Source organism: Teleopsis dalmanni, chromosome X (assembly GCF_002237135.1).
Source record: "Teleopsis dalmanni isolate 2A chromosome X, ASM223713v2, whole genome shotgun sequence".
NCBI lineage: Eukaryota > Metazoa > Arthropoda > Insecta > Diptera > Diopsidae > Teleopsis > Teleopsis dalmanni.
Genome location: NC_051848.1, coordinates 15,906,889 through 15,925,423, shown reverse-complemented (window position 1 = coordinate 15,925,423; position 18,535 = coordinate 15,906,889). Strand labels below are relative to the sequence as shown.

At 33.0% G+C, this 18,535-nt stretch overlaps 1 protein-coding gene across 2 annotated transcripts in view; it reads right to left on the bottom strand.

Annotated features, from left to right (window-relative positions):
• LOC119687227 (CUGBP Elav-like family member 2) overlaps positions 1–18,535 on the bottom strand; it is a 148,844-nt gene that overhangs the window by 4,646 nt on the left and 125,663 nt on the right. The window contains exons 6-7 of one of the 2 annotated variants that reach the window (XM_038101482.1): positions 11,061–11,553; positions 2,044–2,397 (exon numbers count right to left, since the gene is read on the bottom strand). In XM_038101482.1, the coding sequence (XP_037957410.1) occupies positions 2,044–2,397; positions 11,061–11,553 (847 nt within the window). The remainder of the gene's footprint in view (positions 1–2,043; positions 2,398–11,060; positions 11,554–18,535) is intronic. The other variant, XM_038101483.1, reaches the window with a different exon arrangement.

Below are 18,535 nucleotides of genomic sequence, written 5' to 3'. Positions count from 1 at the left end.
GTCGGCCACACATGTTAGAATGCCCTGCGATAATGCAGATACGGTATAGGTGCCTGGGAATGTATATTCTTTCGGAAGAGGCAATAAAACTCTATAAAGCAGATTCTATACTATACCTACACTAAACCCAAAAGGGGGCACAATAGACCCCACGGTCGCAGTACCACATCCTCTAATAATAATAAGAATCATAAAAGTCAAATATTATTATATACTATAATAATAATATATTTTGTTTTATTATTATATGCATAGCTTAACTGGCAGGGGAATACTGGAAATTATCTTTCTGCTCACCACACTCAAAAAGCTTTCGAAAGATCGTTTGAAAGATACATTATATACTGCCAGCTGTATATACAAGAGCTGCTATTGAGCAGATCTTTCGATCAACAGCGGTATTCTTTCGTAGTATGAGTTAATTTCAGTAAATAATTATTTATGTATAAGGAATTATAATAATAAAATATATATATTGCGGCTTTCCATGGAATTTGTATTAAAATTCAATTGTTAACTTGCATGCGTTGGCGGTTATCAGCTGTTCTTGATTTCACCACGGAAGAAATAGGACAAAACAGATTTTTACCACGAATTACAAATGATAAAATTTTTTTGGAAGACATAGAATCAGAATAGCAAAAATCTTTCCTATAGTCTTTCGTTCGATTTTTTAAAAATCTTTGGTAAGAATTTTAACGATCTTTGCTAGAATTATCCAGTGAGATTAAGAAAAATTGGTTTGCAGAAATCAAAATTGTTTGAACTTTGAAGTTTTCTTAAGTCTTCTATTCTGTATAAGTAAGGAAATAATTGCGATCTAGTTTGATAAACATTGAAAAATAAATAATAAGAGAATGAGGAGGAAGAAAGGAAGTAATAAATAAAGAAAAAAGAAGTAAAGCATGAAATTAGGATAAACCAAAAAAATATAAAAAACTTATAGTAATATTGATACAGAAAAAAAAAAACAAAAGAGAGTGAATAAGACAAATAGAGAATAAAAAAGATAATATGAAAGAGTGCGATAGTAAAGGAAATGAAATGAAAGAATAGGAAAAATAGTAAATAAGGGAGACAGCGAGAGAGTAAAAAGAATCTTAAGATGATAAGAATCTTAAGATGATTTAAGATGATAAAAATAAAGTAAGTTTGAAGCTAATATGAATTAAAATGGAAGTACTAAAAAGAAGATAGCGAAAGTCTAAAGACAATACAGAAACTCCTAATGAAAGTGAGAAACGAAGGTTGTTACGAGAACACGGGACGGACTATTTTTTTATATTTATGAGTTATAAATAATATAACTTTTATAAACTAATCAATATTTTTTTTAAATAATCTAATAGAAAGAATACTTCAGGCCATAGAACAATAAAATATATATGGGACGTTTTGCCTCGCAACGGCGTGGAAAGCTGCGACCATGGCAGATCATTTGTGCTACTAACTGACGCTACTCGAACAGCTGTCTTCTGTTCCGCCCTTAGAGAGATGTAAGATCTTAATCCATATTTGAGTCAACATTAGTTGCTATGTGATTGTTATAGTTGCATATTTGTTAGAAGTTACTTACGAGATATCTGTAAATTAATAAATTTTTGTTTTTATTTATTGTTTTTTATAATTTATTTCAGTATATCGGTAAATTGTTAATGACTGTCAAGGTATGAGAGGCGAATGTGAGAGCTCCAACTATTTTTCTACGTGCATAATCTATATCACATAATAAATGATCACAATGTCCGTATAAAACGATTACTATATAACTATATAATGTGGATATGTGTTTCTACTTTTTATTTTTATTGTAATTTGTATGCATTAGTTTAAGTTTTTAGTAAATATCTACTTAGCGCTCATAGCATGCATAAGTGCACCCAAAAGTATGCGATGTTAATTGAGCTTACTTTGTGGTGTTTAGTTCACAGTTAGTATAGAGAATGCAAGAGGTGTGTAGAGCGTCAAACAAACCGAAAGAAATGATATGAAAGCTAGAAATTCAAAAATTATAGAAGACTATTCACTATTATATCTACTTACAAAGCGGTGTAGTTGTGGCACTTTGTAGTTGCGTCTGTTGCAAAGGGTTTGCAGCGGCGATTGATTGTTGAATGGCCATTAGCTGCGCCATATGTGGACTCACTATACGTGCTGCTGTGTTATGTGCCTGTTGTTGCATATGGACGTGGTGATGTGCGCCTGTATGATGCTGATTAAGTGCAGTCAGCGCAACCAGATTCGACATTGGTATTTGAGGCGGTGCCATCAGTCCATTGGTGGTAGCATTGCTAGGGGTAGCAGGCGCAACTGAGCCGGCTGTTGAAACAGTAGTGCCGACATTGGTACCGGATAATGTTGCAGCGGTCGCACTATGATCCGGTAGGAAATTTAGTCCTGATTTTTGCGATTTTTAAACAATTTTTTTGTTTGTTTTTTTTTTATTTTGTTTTTGTGTTTTTATGATTATTGAAGTAACATTCAATTTTTATTTTTGGATTCATTTATTTTTGGATATTTTACATTACCACAGATTCAATCAGACATACCAAAAAATGTTCAACGAATATAAAAAACATAGAAGAAAACACACACCCAATTGGATTATTTACATTTACAAAAAATTGTTGTTGTAATTGTTGTTTTTGTTTATGATAAATAATTTTTTTGTTTACAAATACATACAAAATAAATACAAATAAATACAAATAAATACATAAAGAAAATAAATAAGAAAATTAAAAAATAAATTAGGAAATACAGCATAAAAACAAAAAATAACATACAATAGAATTTAGATTTTTGAAATAAAATGCAGTTAGACAAAAATTGCTCAGTGTACGCTTAATATTAAAATATCGTTTATTTTGCAATTTACTAGCAGCGAAATTAGCATTAATTGGCAACACTTAGCTGGAGTAATTAGTTAAGTTAATAATAGATTTAGTCTTACATTATGTTTTGCAAATCAAAGTCTACACAGCACGATGCCTTATCGCACACGAATACGAGTAAATACGGACATTTGCACGAATATACACGAATAAACATGAAAATACACGAAAATACACGAAAATACACGAAACTACACGAGTATGCACGAATGCTTTGCATGCTAATTTAGAGAAGTTTCTACCCCGTTATTTGCAGTTTTTACAGCCAACATTCAACATAAAATGTAGATTTCAATGAATTTTTCTTTTATAAATTTTTATTTTTTTTTTTCTTTTTTTTTTTACTTACAAAATTGTGTTTATGACTTTTTTTTTTTTTTTCTACTTAAAACAACAAAACAAAATCGTAAATAAGTCGATATGGAGTATGGAAGCCTGACATATAATAGATTCCACAAATAAACTTAAATGATAAATCTTTGCAAGAAATATAAGATATAATATATATAGAGACTAAAGAACGTTTTGGGAGAGTTTGTCAAAATCTTAAGAACTAACAACAGTGGTGCGAAACGAAAAAATAATAGTAAAAATGACAAAAAAAAAATTGGCAGGCATATTGAAAACTTTAAGGATATAAATAAAAGAGGGAACAAAAGTATATAATAAAAACGAAAATAATAAAGCATAGCACTATATTATATATTATAGGTCTGCGCCACGAGCTACTCGTAGTAACTTTGAGTAAGACTGTGTATACATGAAAGCGTTCGACTAGCAAATTTTCGAGTAAATGAGAGCATCTGAGAGTGCAGAACACCCGAGCTGTTTAACCAGCTGTTTTGGTTTGAATTAAAATTTTTGTGTTGTTTATTTGCGCGGCACTGATGTTCTCACCAGATTTTACATAAAGATGTTCCTAGAAGATCTGTCTAAAGAGCGTATGTTAGCTCTTTATTTGTATTACGCTCTCAGTTTGTGCTTTACTTGTGTTTTACTCGAGTTTTGCTACGAGTAGCTCGTAGAACAGAACTAATATAATTTTAAGTTTTTTGTTGTAGAGTTCTGTAAAAACCTTTTCACAAGAAAAGGTTTTTACTATCAATTTTGCAGCTTTGTACTGCAGCGCGTTGAAATACGCAATTAAACGCTTCAAATTTAATTGCGGTGAATTCTTTAAGCGTTTTTTAAGGTTTCTTCCAACTTCAGAACCACAAAGAGTCTGATTTTAAGTTTTTTAAATGAAAGATTTTAAATGAAAGTATAACTGATGTGAAGTAAGTAAAAAAGTGGAAAGCAAAACTTACTTTTTTCGCATCTTTAACTTAAATTAAAAACTCATTTTCACAAGATTTTGACTTTTTTCCCTTCTCTTTTTATATAACGTGGCTTCTTCCATGAACCGCCAGAAGCCTAATTTTTTCTTCGCATATAATCCTGAGTTGGAAAATATATGCTTTTCCTTTTGTATAAACTTGAAGTCGAAATGTTTTCCCTTAATTTTTTGTTAAGCTTGTAACTTATAAACAATTCCTCTAGAACGAGTCCACAACAGCGTGAGTATGAGTATGCGTTTTTCTTATTCCGCATACCACATACCGTATTCCGTATTCCATATTCCATATTTTGGTGTATATTCGCCGGAAACTGGGAAAATCATCATTATGGCAAAACCGCACACGTGAAAATGGTGAAAAAGCAACACAGAAAAATGCGAAGGAAAATCCCTTAATTCATATCAAAGTTAAGTGCCCGCAGAAAACTTAGTTGCAATTTTAATTTTTTCCATGTTTTTGCTCGTTTTGCTTCACTACTTTAGAGTTTACATGTAATTACGTTTCTATTTTTTAATTTATACGGCGAGGCAACAGGGAGGAGTTATCCTTAAAGCACACAGAACAAACTAGAGTAATCGTAGTGGCGGGAATGTGTTTCCGTCTGAATGCCAGTATGGTCAATAAATGCTATACTGCGCAAATATGCCTTAGTCAAAGTTTTAGTGTTGACTTAACGAAGGACTTAACGAAGCAATCCCTATGTAAAGATGTGCACGTTGTAGTAGTGCTATAGCAGTACTTCAAATAATGGCAGTATTCGAAAACTTATTGGGCAGCGGTCAATATACTTTATTTTAGATTCATACTCAATCTAAAATTGGTTATTGCTATTGGAACCTTCACCTCATATCTCACATCATATGTGACTGTTTTCAAACTATTCTTAAGCTTGAGATGCCCTACTGCGTTTTAGTGTTGACTTAACGAAGGACTTAACGAAGCAATCCCTATGTAAAGATGTGCACGTTGTAGTAGTGCTATAGCAGTACTACAAATAATGGCAGTATTCGAAAACTTATTGGGCAGCGATCAATATACTTTATTTTAGATTCATACTCAATCTAAAATTGGTTATTGCTATTGGAACCTTCACCTCATATCTCACATCATATGTGACTGTTTTCAAACTATTCTTAAGCTTGAGATGCCCTACTGCGTTTTAGTGTTGACTTAACGAAGGACTTAACGAAGCAATCCCTATGTAAAGATGTGCACGTTGTAGTAGTGCTATAGCAGTACTACAAATAATGGCAGTATTCGAAAACTTATTGGGCAGCGATCAATATACTTTATTTTAGATTCATACTCAATCTAAAATTGGTTATTGCTCTTGGAATCTTCATCTCACATCTCACATCATATGTGACTGTTTTCAAACTATTCTTAAGCTTGTGTTTAGTATGGTATGAACACGAGGAGTAAAGGCCAAATCTTTAAAGGATATTGATCTTTAATAGATATAACCACATAACCACATAACCTAATCGACTTAAGTAACTATTTTTTGACTTTGAACCATGTTTATCAAGAGAAGTACTAGAGTACTGACAACTAGTGTCAAGTGACATTTTAATAATTTTTTTTTGAAAAATGTTAAAACCTTGCTAAAGCTCTATTCATTATATTTAACTGGTTAGTTACGTATTACTTTATATTGTTCGAATTTTCTAAATATACAAATATTTTTTTAATTTTTTATTTCTCTCTCCTTTCGGTTTTGATGTAGCATCAGCAGTGAACTCGTTAAAATATAAAAAATCATCAAGATTCAACCTTTCCGCTCGTCTGCTTTCATTGTAGCAATTGTTATGATATTGTTTTGCTGTTGTTGCTGTTGTTGCTGCTGTTGCTGCTGCTGTTGCTGCCATGATTACTATTATTGTTATTATGATTGTTGCAATGTTTTTAGAGCATTAAAATGAAAACGCTGACTAAGCACTACACACAACAAATTTTTTATTTCAACCCATTATTTTTATAATTTTTACTCGCTAGTTATAATGTTACTTTACTGGTTATAATGTTGTTGTTGCTGTTGCACTTCTTGCTGTAGCTTTTGTTGAGTGTATGTGTGCTTTATCCAAGTTTAACTATAAAGCATTTTAATTTTTAAATGCAAATCTACAAGGACAACAGCAGCAGTTAAACTTTGTTGTTAACTAGAATTTTTTTCAAGTTGCATTTCACAAACACTCGCACAAACACGTATATCAGTCAATGGGTCTTCTGTGTATGTTTAAGTCTTTAAAAGGCCACAACTACTCCTCCTCTGAGTTGGTGAGGGAGAGTAGCAACCGTGAGGGGGTCTGTGTAGCTGGTCTGATATGGACACGTTACTAGTTGTAAGGTGCCAAGTTACTAGTTGTGCTAATAGTAATGTCGAAATTTATGCTGATTTTGCTTAATTCTACAACCTAAAACAAATACAAAAATCGAGGGGGAAATGCAACAAAATCAAAATGTGAAGTGGTGTACAGTACGAAATATATTTTTCCCTCTCAAATTATTCAAGTATAGTCAGCATACTCGTTGCATGCGCAAAAGTAACTAGTACATGTAATTTGCCTAATTTGTACAAATGATTTTGCTATGCTCGTTAACAATTTGCTGCTATCCAACGATCATTAAAGAAACAGCAAAAAAAAAAAATAATAAGAACTATGTAGTCACCACTTGATGCAAAATTTCTTGCTTTATCTCTTTTGTACAGATTTATGGCTAACTGTGTCCTTCCTTGCCGCTACTACCGCTACCACGTCCTTGCGAGTTGCCGAAAATAATCGTACCAGAAGACACTCAAAAGAAAAGAAATGAAATTTGCTGACAGTTAAAACTCCATTTGTTATTCAAGTAGCATACGTCTGGCTTGACACCACTGCAGCCCACTTACCACTTTCGACAATCTACCACACACACACACCCGAACCCCTCCAACCGCCGAACGCCTTAGAAAACAATTCCTTTTGCCCTTCGAGCTGCTTTTTTTATATGCACAAAATGTTGCTGTGATTTTGGCATCATCACCACTGCAACTACTCCAGCTGCTTTGTTAGTGACACAGAGGAGCGGGAGCGGTGTGGCTGGTGGCTGAGAGGAGAGAGTGAGTAGTACGTTCATCAGTGACACTTAAAATGTTTCCAAACGGACCAGTGTTTAGTGTTTCCCTTATAGTTGTTTGTAGCTTCGCTCCTTTGACGGTTTTGCTACGTGTAACCAAAGCGTTTTTTTGTAAGCGCACTTCTGGAAAATCGTCAAAGAGAAGGTGCACTTGCAGACTGTTTTGGAGGAGTGGTGAGTGGTGGATGGTGAATGGTGAATGGTAAATGGTGAGTGGTAATTTAGGTATTGTGGACTTTTCTTGATTTGTTATGCGAATAATGTTCGCACTGTGACAGTTGTCGTAACGAAGGCAAAAGACATTTCGAAGCTACGTGCAGCATGTCCATCTGAAACGAATGTCACATGCTGCCCCACTCATCACTTTTATAGTCTGAGGTTGTTTTTTTGGTCCATGATTATTTCTTTATCATTTTTTTTTTTTCTTTTTCGGTTAATAATTTTTTCTGCTTATATATTTAATCTCGGTATTGTGAGGAAAGGCGAGCTCAAAATGTCAAAATGACACAGGCACAGGTTAAAACGTTTTAAATTACACACAAATTGTCTCGAAAGTTCAAAATGTGTGCGAAGAATGTGTCCAAATGCTTCAATTGCCACAAAACATATGAAATGCCCACACAAACGCTGCAAATTAGTCAAAATAGCCTAAAAATGTACTTTCTAAATTTGGACTTAAATGGGCTAAAATTGTCTGAAATGGGCGTTTGTTAATGCCAGACAAATGAGAAGTAAAATGATTGACATGGCACTTATCCTTTCCTACGCTGGCAATAGTTCTCGTTCATAAGTATGAGTACATGTTGGACGTACACTTGCTCTATCCACTGCAACAGACCGCCTTATCGCCTTATCGCCCTATCGTCCTATCGCCCTACTTAGGCGGTAGCTGTCGCTTTCTAGTAGCGTTTAGTGTTGACATCAAAATTGTGCTCAAACGTACTGTTCGTCTGTAAGACAGTCTCCATCTGCATTTAATCCTATTACATTGTATATAATGCATGTCCTTTTATACGAAAGTACATAAATCAAAATACCTATATACAATCGTATATACATATATCTATTACATAAGTGCTCAAGTCTGTTTGTTTTAAGTAAAGCGTTTTTTTATTCCTGGCTTGTATTTTGTAGTGTTATGCAAATGTTTGCTTTATGAGTCTATGGGGTCCTCTTACAATTTTTTTTTACTTTAATATTTTATAAAATGTATGTATAAACACAGAGTTTTTAGTTCAATGTTTTTATTTTTGGTTAAAATTAAATTTTTAGCAGTTGTCATTTGCAAATGATTCGTCGTAGGCAGCATGAAAAATGAATCCTCCAGCGGCGGTATGGGTCGGGAAGCGCTGCTTGGAAATATAATGCAGACAAGTCGGAAATTTACAATGTGTAAGCTACAGTCAAAATATTCTAATTTTATTTTAAATCCAAAAATTGTAAATACGTATAATTAAGTGAACGGACAGACGAGTTTAAAGAAGTATGAAATATTGCGAAATTCTATCAACTGCAATCCAGTGAAAAATAAAAAAAAACATACACCACCGATTTTAATTAACAAAAAAAAAAAAAAGATTTTAATTAAAATGAATCACAATAGCTTAAACAATAAAACTGACTGCAATCTATATATAATTATATATGGAGCCAGAGGCGAAAATGTGATTTTGTTCCACAAAAACACTGGATCACATTTAGACAAACATGATATAATCTAACAAAACCTCTGATTTATTTGGATTAACCCGATTTTTCTATATACACCAAATGTGATTTTAAACTCACAGAGTAGACTAGAAAAAATATGCAGATATTTGTGGAGTGTAAGAGATAAAAATTATGGCAGAATGCATAGATCAAATGGAACTACATTTAAAAAGTAGTGAGAAAATAGGTAAAAATAAAAATGAACTCAAAAGAAACAAAATCGTTCCTTTCCAGAACAAATGTAAAAATCAAGAAGACAACTAAAAAATGCTCCATTAATAGAGAATAAATTCTTTCATTAATAGAAATATGAGATGTGAAATGTGAAAACCATTTAACACACTTAAGATAGATAGATAGATAGAGAGAGAAAGAGAGAGAGATAGCGCAAGCGAGAGAAAAATAGAACAAGGGAGAGAGCGAGAGAGAGAGAAGTATCAAAAATCTAGAAAAGAGTAAATACTGGCAGTTACTTGAGTGCAACTGCAAGAGAGAGAGAGAGAAGTATCAAAAACCTAGAAAAGGGTAAATACTGACAGTTGCCCGGGCGCAACTCATTTAATCGTTAAGAAGTAGTCCCATTATGACATCATAAAACGTATATAGTGGCTGCAGTAAGTGTATTGAATAGATCTGAAGCGATTGCCAAGCAGTTGTTGAGTAATACTGATTTACTCAACCACTGCTCGGCAACTAGTTTTCTCTCCTTCCTCTGACATATAACTATGAACGTAGTCACGTAGGATGGATCCACTATCCGGTCGACGTATCTGCTCATAAGATATGGCTCTGTTAGTGGGACCAAAGAAAAACTCGTATCTATAGAAATTGATGTCTAAAGGTGTTGTTGCTCAATAATTCATTAGCAACAGTTACCAGAAATAAGATGAATTTCATTTTAAATTAGTCAAGGAATGTACCGACACATAATTAAAAAATACACGACATTCCATGAAGAACTAATACCTCGAAGAGAAAAGATACTATGTACCGTTGGAAATACATATTTAAATATGTAATTATGTGATTATGTGATAATGATAATGTCCATCATATTAATGTATTTATTTCTATAATTTTGGAGACAAACAAGTATAGTAGAAAGAGGAGAATAAGAATGAGAAATGAGAAAATCAAATGAAAGAAAAATATTCAAAAGAATGTTAAGATAATGTTTACAAAATATATATGTAATATCTAAAAAAATTAATATTTTTTTTAATTATAAAATGATACAATCTTATCGAAAGCTTGAAAATGTGAAAGCATTTAGTTTATGATACGAGTATATGGACTATTTGAAATAATCTGAAAGAATATATAAAATTATATTATATTATGTATTCTGATGATAATGCCTTCTACTATAATGTGTGCAGCTACTATATATCTATTATATTTAATTATATTATATTTTAAAAAATAAATTTCCTAATAAATACAAAAAAAAAACTTATGTGATATAAATAATAAAAAATACATTAAGATACATTTGAATACATCGACATATTGACGATTTCTTGTAGTTTTGTTATAAGTAAATGTTATGTCTAAACACAATTTTTATAATTATTTACTGCAAACAATTGAAAAGTATTTATAAGATACGCACAAACAAAAACATTGAAAATTATTAAAAATACTTTTTTGTAGTCCCCAAAGTGCAACTAAATATACTGTTTCGGGGATGGTAGACGGGGAGCAAAATCATATTAATAGGAAAATATAGTATAGTATTAAAAATGTGAAACCAATTTTGTTTTGTTTCATCTACTAGAAATGTGTAATGAATTTTAAGTTTTACTTAATTTTGTAATGAAAACTCACAAAAAAAGAAGCGAAAAATGTTTATAAAGAAATGTTGATGAAGCCACGGAAATGTGTTGCTAACTGCACCTGCAACAATGTTGCGCTTCCAAAATTTCTTTAAATGATTAATTTTTTCTTCTTTTATTTTGGTTTTGTTTTTTGTTATTTGTGGTATTTATTGAGGTGGACTTACCTGACAGAAATTGTGGGGAAGATATACCGTAGGGTTGTAGTTGTTGGAACAGTTGCATTTGAGCAGCTGAGGCACTCATTGCATCTGCGGTTGTTAGGAATGGCGATGGTGGTTGAGGACCACTTACAGCGGCGGCAGCTAGTAAAGCTGGTGATACAGTCAATGTAGCCGAACTGGCTCCAAGTGCAGCAGCTTGATTGGCGGCATTGGATGGAGTCGCGGCCACAGCTGCTAATGCAGCCGCCATAGAGGAATTAGAACGTGCTGCAGCCATGTTGGGTGGAACTAAGGCATTCATTGAACTAAGACTTGTTGTGGTGCTTGGTGCAATGCCAGCAATGGCACCAGCAGATGGTGTAGTAAGTGCAGTTATACCGCACATATTAGCCTGAAGTTGTTGCATCTTTTTCTGATCCTTCTCCTTTTGGGTATCGGCGAATTTAACAACTAAGGGGGCAGAACAACCTTCCATAGTTTGACTTTGGTGTAGTGCCTGCAAGGATATTGGTACGAATATTACAAGGTGAATATAAATATTGAAATTATCTGAAAATATATATATATGTATATACCACTACATATAGAAATGTATAGCTAACTACGTATATGGGTGTATATATAACTTTATATTTGAAATAATATTTTATGCCGGAAAATGGAACGCAAAAAATATGCTCTTAATTTGAATTTCCATGACTGCGCGGCGTTGGTAAAAGTTTTTTATGCGCTTACGCTTGCCACACTTTATCGTTGCATGCCACTCAACCAGTTAAAAATGTCGCTACTGTCGCATATAAATGTAGGAAATTTTCCTAATTACTCTGTTGCCGGTAAGTAGAATATTGCCACGCGCCGTCGTTCGCACACAACCCACAAGAATTATAGTCAATGTAATTAAAGACCACTTCTGACAGCGCCACGTAAAGCGGTTGCTGCTATCATTGCCGTGCCGGTGCTATTGCAGTTGCTAGCAACTGCAGACATTGTAGCAACTATAAGCACAACCGAAGTTGAGTGCAACCATTGTACTGCCAACTAAAATGATAAAAGGAAATATGAACGGAAAGTGCTTTAAATGGAACGGACGGACATGAACGCTACAAATATAGAATGTAGAATGTAGAATGCAGTATGCAGTATGTAGTAAGTAGTATACGGGTCTTACTGAGATCGCCTAAATTTGGTTTAATTTGTAGTGGTCCTCGTCCTTCTTCTTGTCTGGTAAGGCAAAAATTACAACTTTTGTTTATTTGTTTATTTTTTGAAATTTGTTGTTGAATTTTGCATTATTTATGTGTGAGCTAAGAAAATAGGAGCACTCGTAAATAATTATAAATAAAAATGGCAACTACTTTATACCAGGACATTAACTATATTCTTAAAAAAAATTATGAAAAATGGGTGGGCGCAGCAGCATTGAATTTATAGAACTCTTAACAATGCGAAATGATGGTTACCACTTTTCTTCTGGATAGTAATGTACTTATTATTATTACAGGATATATTTGTAATATATTTTAACAAAATCACAAGTTTAATCTATTTATAAAGAATTTTTTATGTACATCGAATTTACAAATACTTTTCAGTTATTGCGCTGACGAGTCATTGCTCTAAGCTCGCTAAAAGATTTTCTTGTTTTCTGGGATATAAAGTATCGTGAAGCGCATCCTATACCCTCTCCGACTGAAATGTCAACCTCTTCTTCAAGTGGATCATCCTGTTATCACTGATGAGGCTCTGGCGAACGAGCACACGGCGGGATAACTGTGCAATACCAGGTTAAAGAAGAAAATTTCTTTAGCAGCAAAGTTTCGAAGGCAGGCTCAGACGCCGACGAACATCACAAACTTTGTCTACAAGGTTGCAGCCCTTCCACCGATATAGGGAGTTCTGAGCTAATCACTTGCGGTTCTCAAATAAAACCTTATTCGAGTACTTACAGGAAATAATAATAATGTATGAACGAATTTTTTGGCAACAAACCTTGGCAAACGAAAAAGGATACGAATTGGACAATGGAATGTTATCAACCTGGAGAATTCGCTAAGCTTTCAAGAGAATGTAACCGCTTAGGTATTGATATCCTTGGTATAAGCGAAGCTAGATGTAACGGGTAATACAGTAGTCATTATCTATGATTATTATTACTACTATTATGGTATATATAATAGTAATACCAATTACTCTTAATAGAAGCAAGAAAAAAGTAATATGTTCTATAATGTCGTTCAATAAATTTTCGGTTCGGAACTGATAATGAGTACAGTATCTTTTGGTATTCTATTGATGTGATGTGCATTGCATGTACAGCGGAAACACTGAAATACATACTGACACTCACTTTTGAGAAACATTACAGTTTTTCAATAAATTTTCATTCTAAGCCTTACTGATTTTCTTAAGAGAATGGAATTCTATGTAAATCGAATATCGTATTGCACTTTTCAATTTATTTGATTGATATTTTGCAAATAAAACTCAACAAAAGCACATCCCATGGTTTGTTTCTAATTTGTTCTTCACATTAGAGCACGTTGGAATATATTTCGATAACACCTAATATCTAATTATACGGAATATATTCGCATAGATTTAAGCACGGAAACTCATTGTCTAGTCTGAAGTACAAGATGATGTGAAGAAGTATATTAGATGAATGGAATGAGAAGCCAACATTGGTTTGTATAGAAAAACCAAGCAACATAAAGAGTATAACGAACGAAACATTATAATAAAAGATAAAAAATATATGGTAAATGCCTCCGGTTGTCTGCCCTTCGGTAGGAGAAGAGATATGCCATCGTATAACTAAAATTTTACTCAGAAAAGTTTTGTTATAATTGTTGCGACTTAAATATTCTTTATATAGATATTATAATATTTATATCTGAACAAAAAAATAATAAATCATTTCACATATTCCAGAACAGAGGAATAGAAACTCTTTTTCATAATTTCAATGTTTAAAGTGAAAAGACGAAAAATTGTTGCAAGTAAATCATTTTAAATGATAAAATGTTTTCCAGTTGAAAATTGCACTTTATCCGTTCTACAATGTGGTCCTGAGTTCATATATTTTTTTATATAAAAAATAAACGAAATATTCCTGTATAGAATGTTGTTTTTTTTCTTGCACACCAAACTGTCAACGTGATTAATTTTAGCGGCTGCAAGGGATGCATTTATACCAAGATAATATAGATACTGCACTTGCATTAAGAAGGAAATGACGTTGCATTGTCACCCAGAAACTGAGCACCACAAAACAGTTGCACCGGATGAAGTCAACCACTAATGCAACTTTGCACAGGAAACAAGTAAAATTACAAACTTCCGGCATAAACACAAGCACAAAACCCAAACAGAATAGAACATATAATGTTCGTGCGGCACACACATACACACACATACACATGCAAGCATGATGTCCTCAAACCTGCAAAAAATGTGTCCTTCCATGCTCGTATCCTCGTAGATGTGTTTGTTGGTGTCACGACATAGGTTTCTCGCATGCACTTTGTTTTGCTTGGAATATAATTTGTACCCCAAGCAAGTTGCATGTCGCCGCCGTGTGTGTATTTGTATTTGTAAATTTCAGATTGTGTAAGTGCATTCAGCTAAAGTTTTGCGTCTTCTACGTTCGCGATAGCTACACAGAAATACAGCATCCTACAGAGAAGTGCGAACAGTGAATTCTATATGGAAAATGGATACGATGGAAACTATTGGCACAATACCTGAAACGGTTTTTTCAAGGAAACGGTTTTCAAGGAAAAAAATTATTTAATTGGTGTACGTATCTTCTAAGAAAAAACTTCTCTTACAAGATATCCGATTTCTTCTCTATTTCATTTCATAACACACAAAACAAAAAATGATGTATAGAGAAAGAAAAGAGAGAAAAAAAGAGAGCTAAAGAAAAACTACACAATAGACAACACCAAAAATGTATCGAAAGCGAAATAGGTGGACAGATAGAGAAAAAATGGAGAGAAAAAGAAAAGAGAGAGAATAAAAAGAAAAAGATATAAAGAAAACATTTAAAGAGAAAGAGAGAATAGGAAAAAAAGGAGAAAGAAAAAGAAAAGGCCAAGTAGAAAAAGAAGAGAAAAAGAGATAGAGAAAGAAAGAGAGATAGAGAGAAAAAATGAGCAGGATAAGAAAAGAGGGAAACAACGGAGAAAAGAAAGAATTAATGAAGTTTAAATCAACAAGAAAAACAAATAATGAGACAAATAATAATAATAAGATAAACTAACAGGGATTAAGTAGAAGATTAAGAGAACAAGAGAGAGAAAGAGAGAAAGAAAGAATTGGGTAAAAGAATGGAAGTTTAAATATTAAGCTATTTTTAACATTCAGTGTTTAATTTTATATAAAAAAACTAAAGCTCAATTACAATGCAACCCAACAATTTTTACATATATAGTTCTTTACTTTAGGGTCCAAGTCCTATGATGTCTAAATAGAACCAGAAGACTTTTATGCGAGTATGTGTGATATATTCGTTTTCGAAGTGTCATTTTCTATTGAAGTCAATAGATAGTTTGTATTAATTATATGGAAACACCCTGTATTTGGTACTGTTTGGTTGATGTTCGGTGATGCATTTAATACTTTTGTGTTATATTCATCCGCTGCAATTTATTTTCTTGGTCGTAGGTACCAGTAAACTGGCGGCGGCATTGCAAGCTGGATTTTTCGCATTTGAAATTGCTTCAAAGGAGTATTTACTCATGTACAACGCTTTTTCATGAGTAGAGTAGTTACGGTACACATACTCGTATCATGTCAATGTATTTATGAGTAAATAAAAATGTTGCCACATTCAAAGGAACATTCATTCGTATTTGCAGTATTAACTGAACCTAATGTGCTGCTTTTGATTCCATTAAATTGTACAGGCTTAATAACAGTGGTCGAAATGATCACCTTTCCGAATTACAATTATAGTCTTAGAACCGTGCAAATAACAACATATTGTATATAGAAACAGCTTGCTTACCTAAAATTGTTACGCCAGAAGTTCACAAACCCAATGTCCCAGAATACCAACTGGGAAATTTGGAGATTATACTTCATTTATAGCTACAACTAATCGAAATGTTTACTGAACGTTGCAGAACCTGGCTTACTACTGATGCTTTTAAAATGTAGATCCAAATGTATATAAATAGCGGTATATTGTAGCCAAGGACTGTTTCGATCTTAAAATACAAGGTAATCGAAAACAAGTGCCTTTACAGAATAAACGTTGTGAAAAGATATGGATTGAGCAGGCAGTGCAAAGTAGCCTCCGATATTACTCGACATGTCTAGTAATATCTTATATAGACTTCCCATGACATCGAAAGGTTGTCCTGAAGGTTATCCTGAACCGTAGAGAAATAAGTTAGAGAGAAATAAGTGAACTGGCGCGAGATTTGTGATAGACGGAGCAGATTCGTAAAGGGTCCATAAGGCAATTCGATCCACTGTGCACTGATGGTTGGTTGGATTTTTGTTTTGTGATATATGCATGTATGTACCCGTGTTGTGATTTGTTCATACGTGTTTAAACTTGTTTTGAATATGTGAGCAAGTGAGTTTGTGGCATTTCGGTTAAAATGCTACTGTCGCTAATTTGTCAACTTAGTTCTAGAGCGAAATCGCTGCGCCCACTTCTCCTTACTGTTTCTGTTTCTGCTTCTGTTCCGCATCGTAACTGCGGATGCATTCCATTTAAACGCTTTTCGTATTTAACATTTAACTTTTGTTTTCGAAGGTCATTTACCTCATTTTTCATGTTAAAAGAACTTTGCGAAGTTGCAGTGAAAAGCAGAAATTGTGATGGTGGCAAAGATTAATGCATTTTTCCTCAGCATCCCTTAGCAAAAAGCCATAAAAAAATGCAAGGAAAATTCTCTCGTCTTATCGCAGCATTTGATTTTATGTAAGTAAAGCATATTTTGAATGAAGGAACATTTTATCCGATTTCGAATCTGTGTTGATTATGGTTTTATATTCAAACTGAAAAGAACTGAGTTCTATTGTAAGTTGATAGGATTTTTTTTTAAATTCAATAAAAACTGGGTTATTTCAAATGCCTGATTGTTGCGATATGACGGGCACTGAGTCACTTTAAGAACATTTTATAAGTTTTAAAAATGCGAAATTTTTAATTTCATATAAATAAAGCATTTAACGAACTAAATGTAGACAATTTAATTTATTTTTACTTCATAATTTAATTTTTTTACTTTCTATCGTATATATATGACAGCTACATTAAAATATAAGTGTAAAATAATATTTTTTTGGTATAATTTCAGTCCCTCGATAGCGCCTATTGTAAATCCGTTAATATTATGAACCAAATCAAGATTATACATAGTAGGATTTCAAAAAGTTACTGCTGTAATTTTTTAAACGATAATGGTTCTAGAACTTCTACACTTCATAATGTTTCGGATATTATTCATATATCATATCGTATTTAAAACCAGTACATATGAAATTAATTAAAGGATTTAAAGGAAATTAAATCAAAGGATTTGATTCTTGATTCTTCTTCTTCTTGAGTTAGTGCTATTACGCACTTTTACTCTATAATGGCTGGGGGGCTTATCTCTACCTCACACTAGGCTTTAACTAGGCTAAAAAAATCATATCATTTATTTGTCTTTTAGTTGATGACGGACCTTAAATCAGCATATCTTCCTGAGATTTGAGTTTTAATGTTAAATATGGACATTGAAAATAAACGTGAAAGTTTTTAAATCTAAAGTGAGTCCATCAATGATGAAAGTAAATATTTTCAAATATAAATAATACTTGGTTTCTGTATTTTATATTGGGGGCTTATGAGAAGAGAAATGAATATGCTATGGTTGTTGAATTCTAAAGTGAGTCCATTAATGGTTTCTGTATTTTATATTGGGGGCTTCTGAGAAGAGAAATGAATATGCTATGGTTGTTGAATTCTAAAATGAGTCCATTAATGGTTTCTGTATTTTATATTGGGGGCTTATGAGAAGAGAAATGAATATGCTATGGTAGTTGAATTCTAAAGTGAGACCGTTAATGGTTTCTGTATTTTATATTGGGGGCTTATGAGTGACTGGGCGGAAAACAGTTTTACATTTTCTAAGAGGCTGATATATATAATGATTGGGAATTATGCGAATCCATATAGAAGAGAAATGAATAGCAGATTGAATAGTGATTGAATTCTGAAACTGCAGTAGTAAAGCCGTGAAGGAAACTAATAATTTCAATTAAGATTTAACCATTCCGGGTTGTGATGCTAGGGAACATAATTTTTTAATTTAAGTTGAAAATCATTATATTAAAAATGCTTTCAGAAATTTAAAATCATAAGGCAACATAAATTCTCAAAATATTGTTGAAAACTGGCTGAGGGGCAAAAACCAGAACCACAAGTAATTCTTCAAGGTGCTATTATTAATATTACTCCGTGATAAGATGTCATT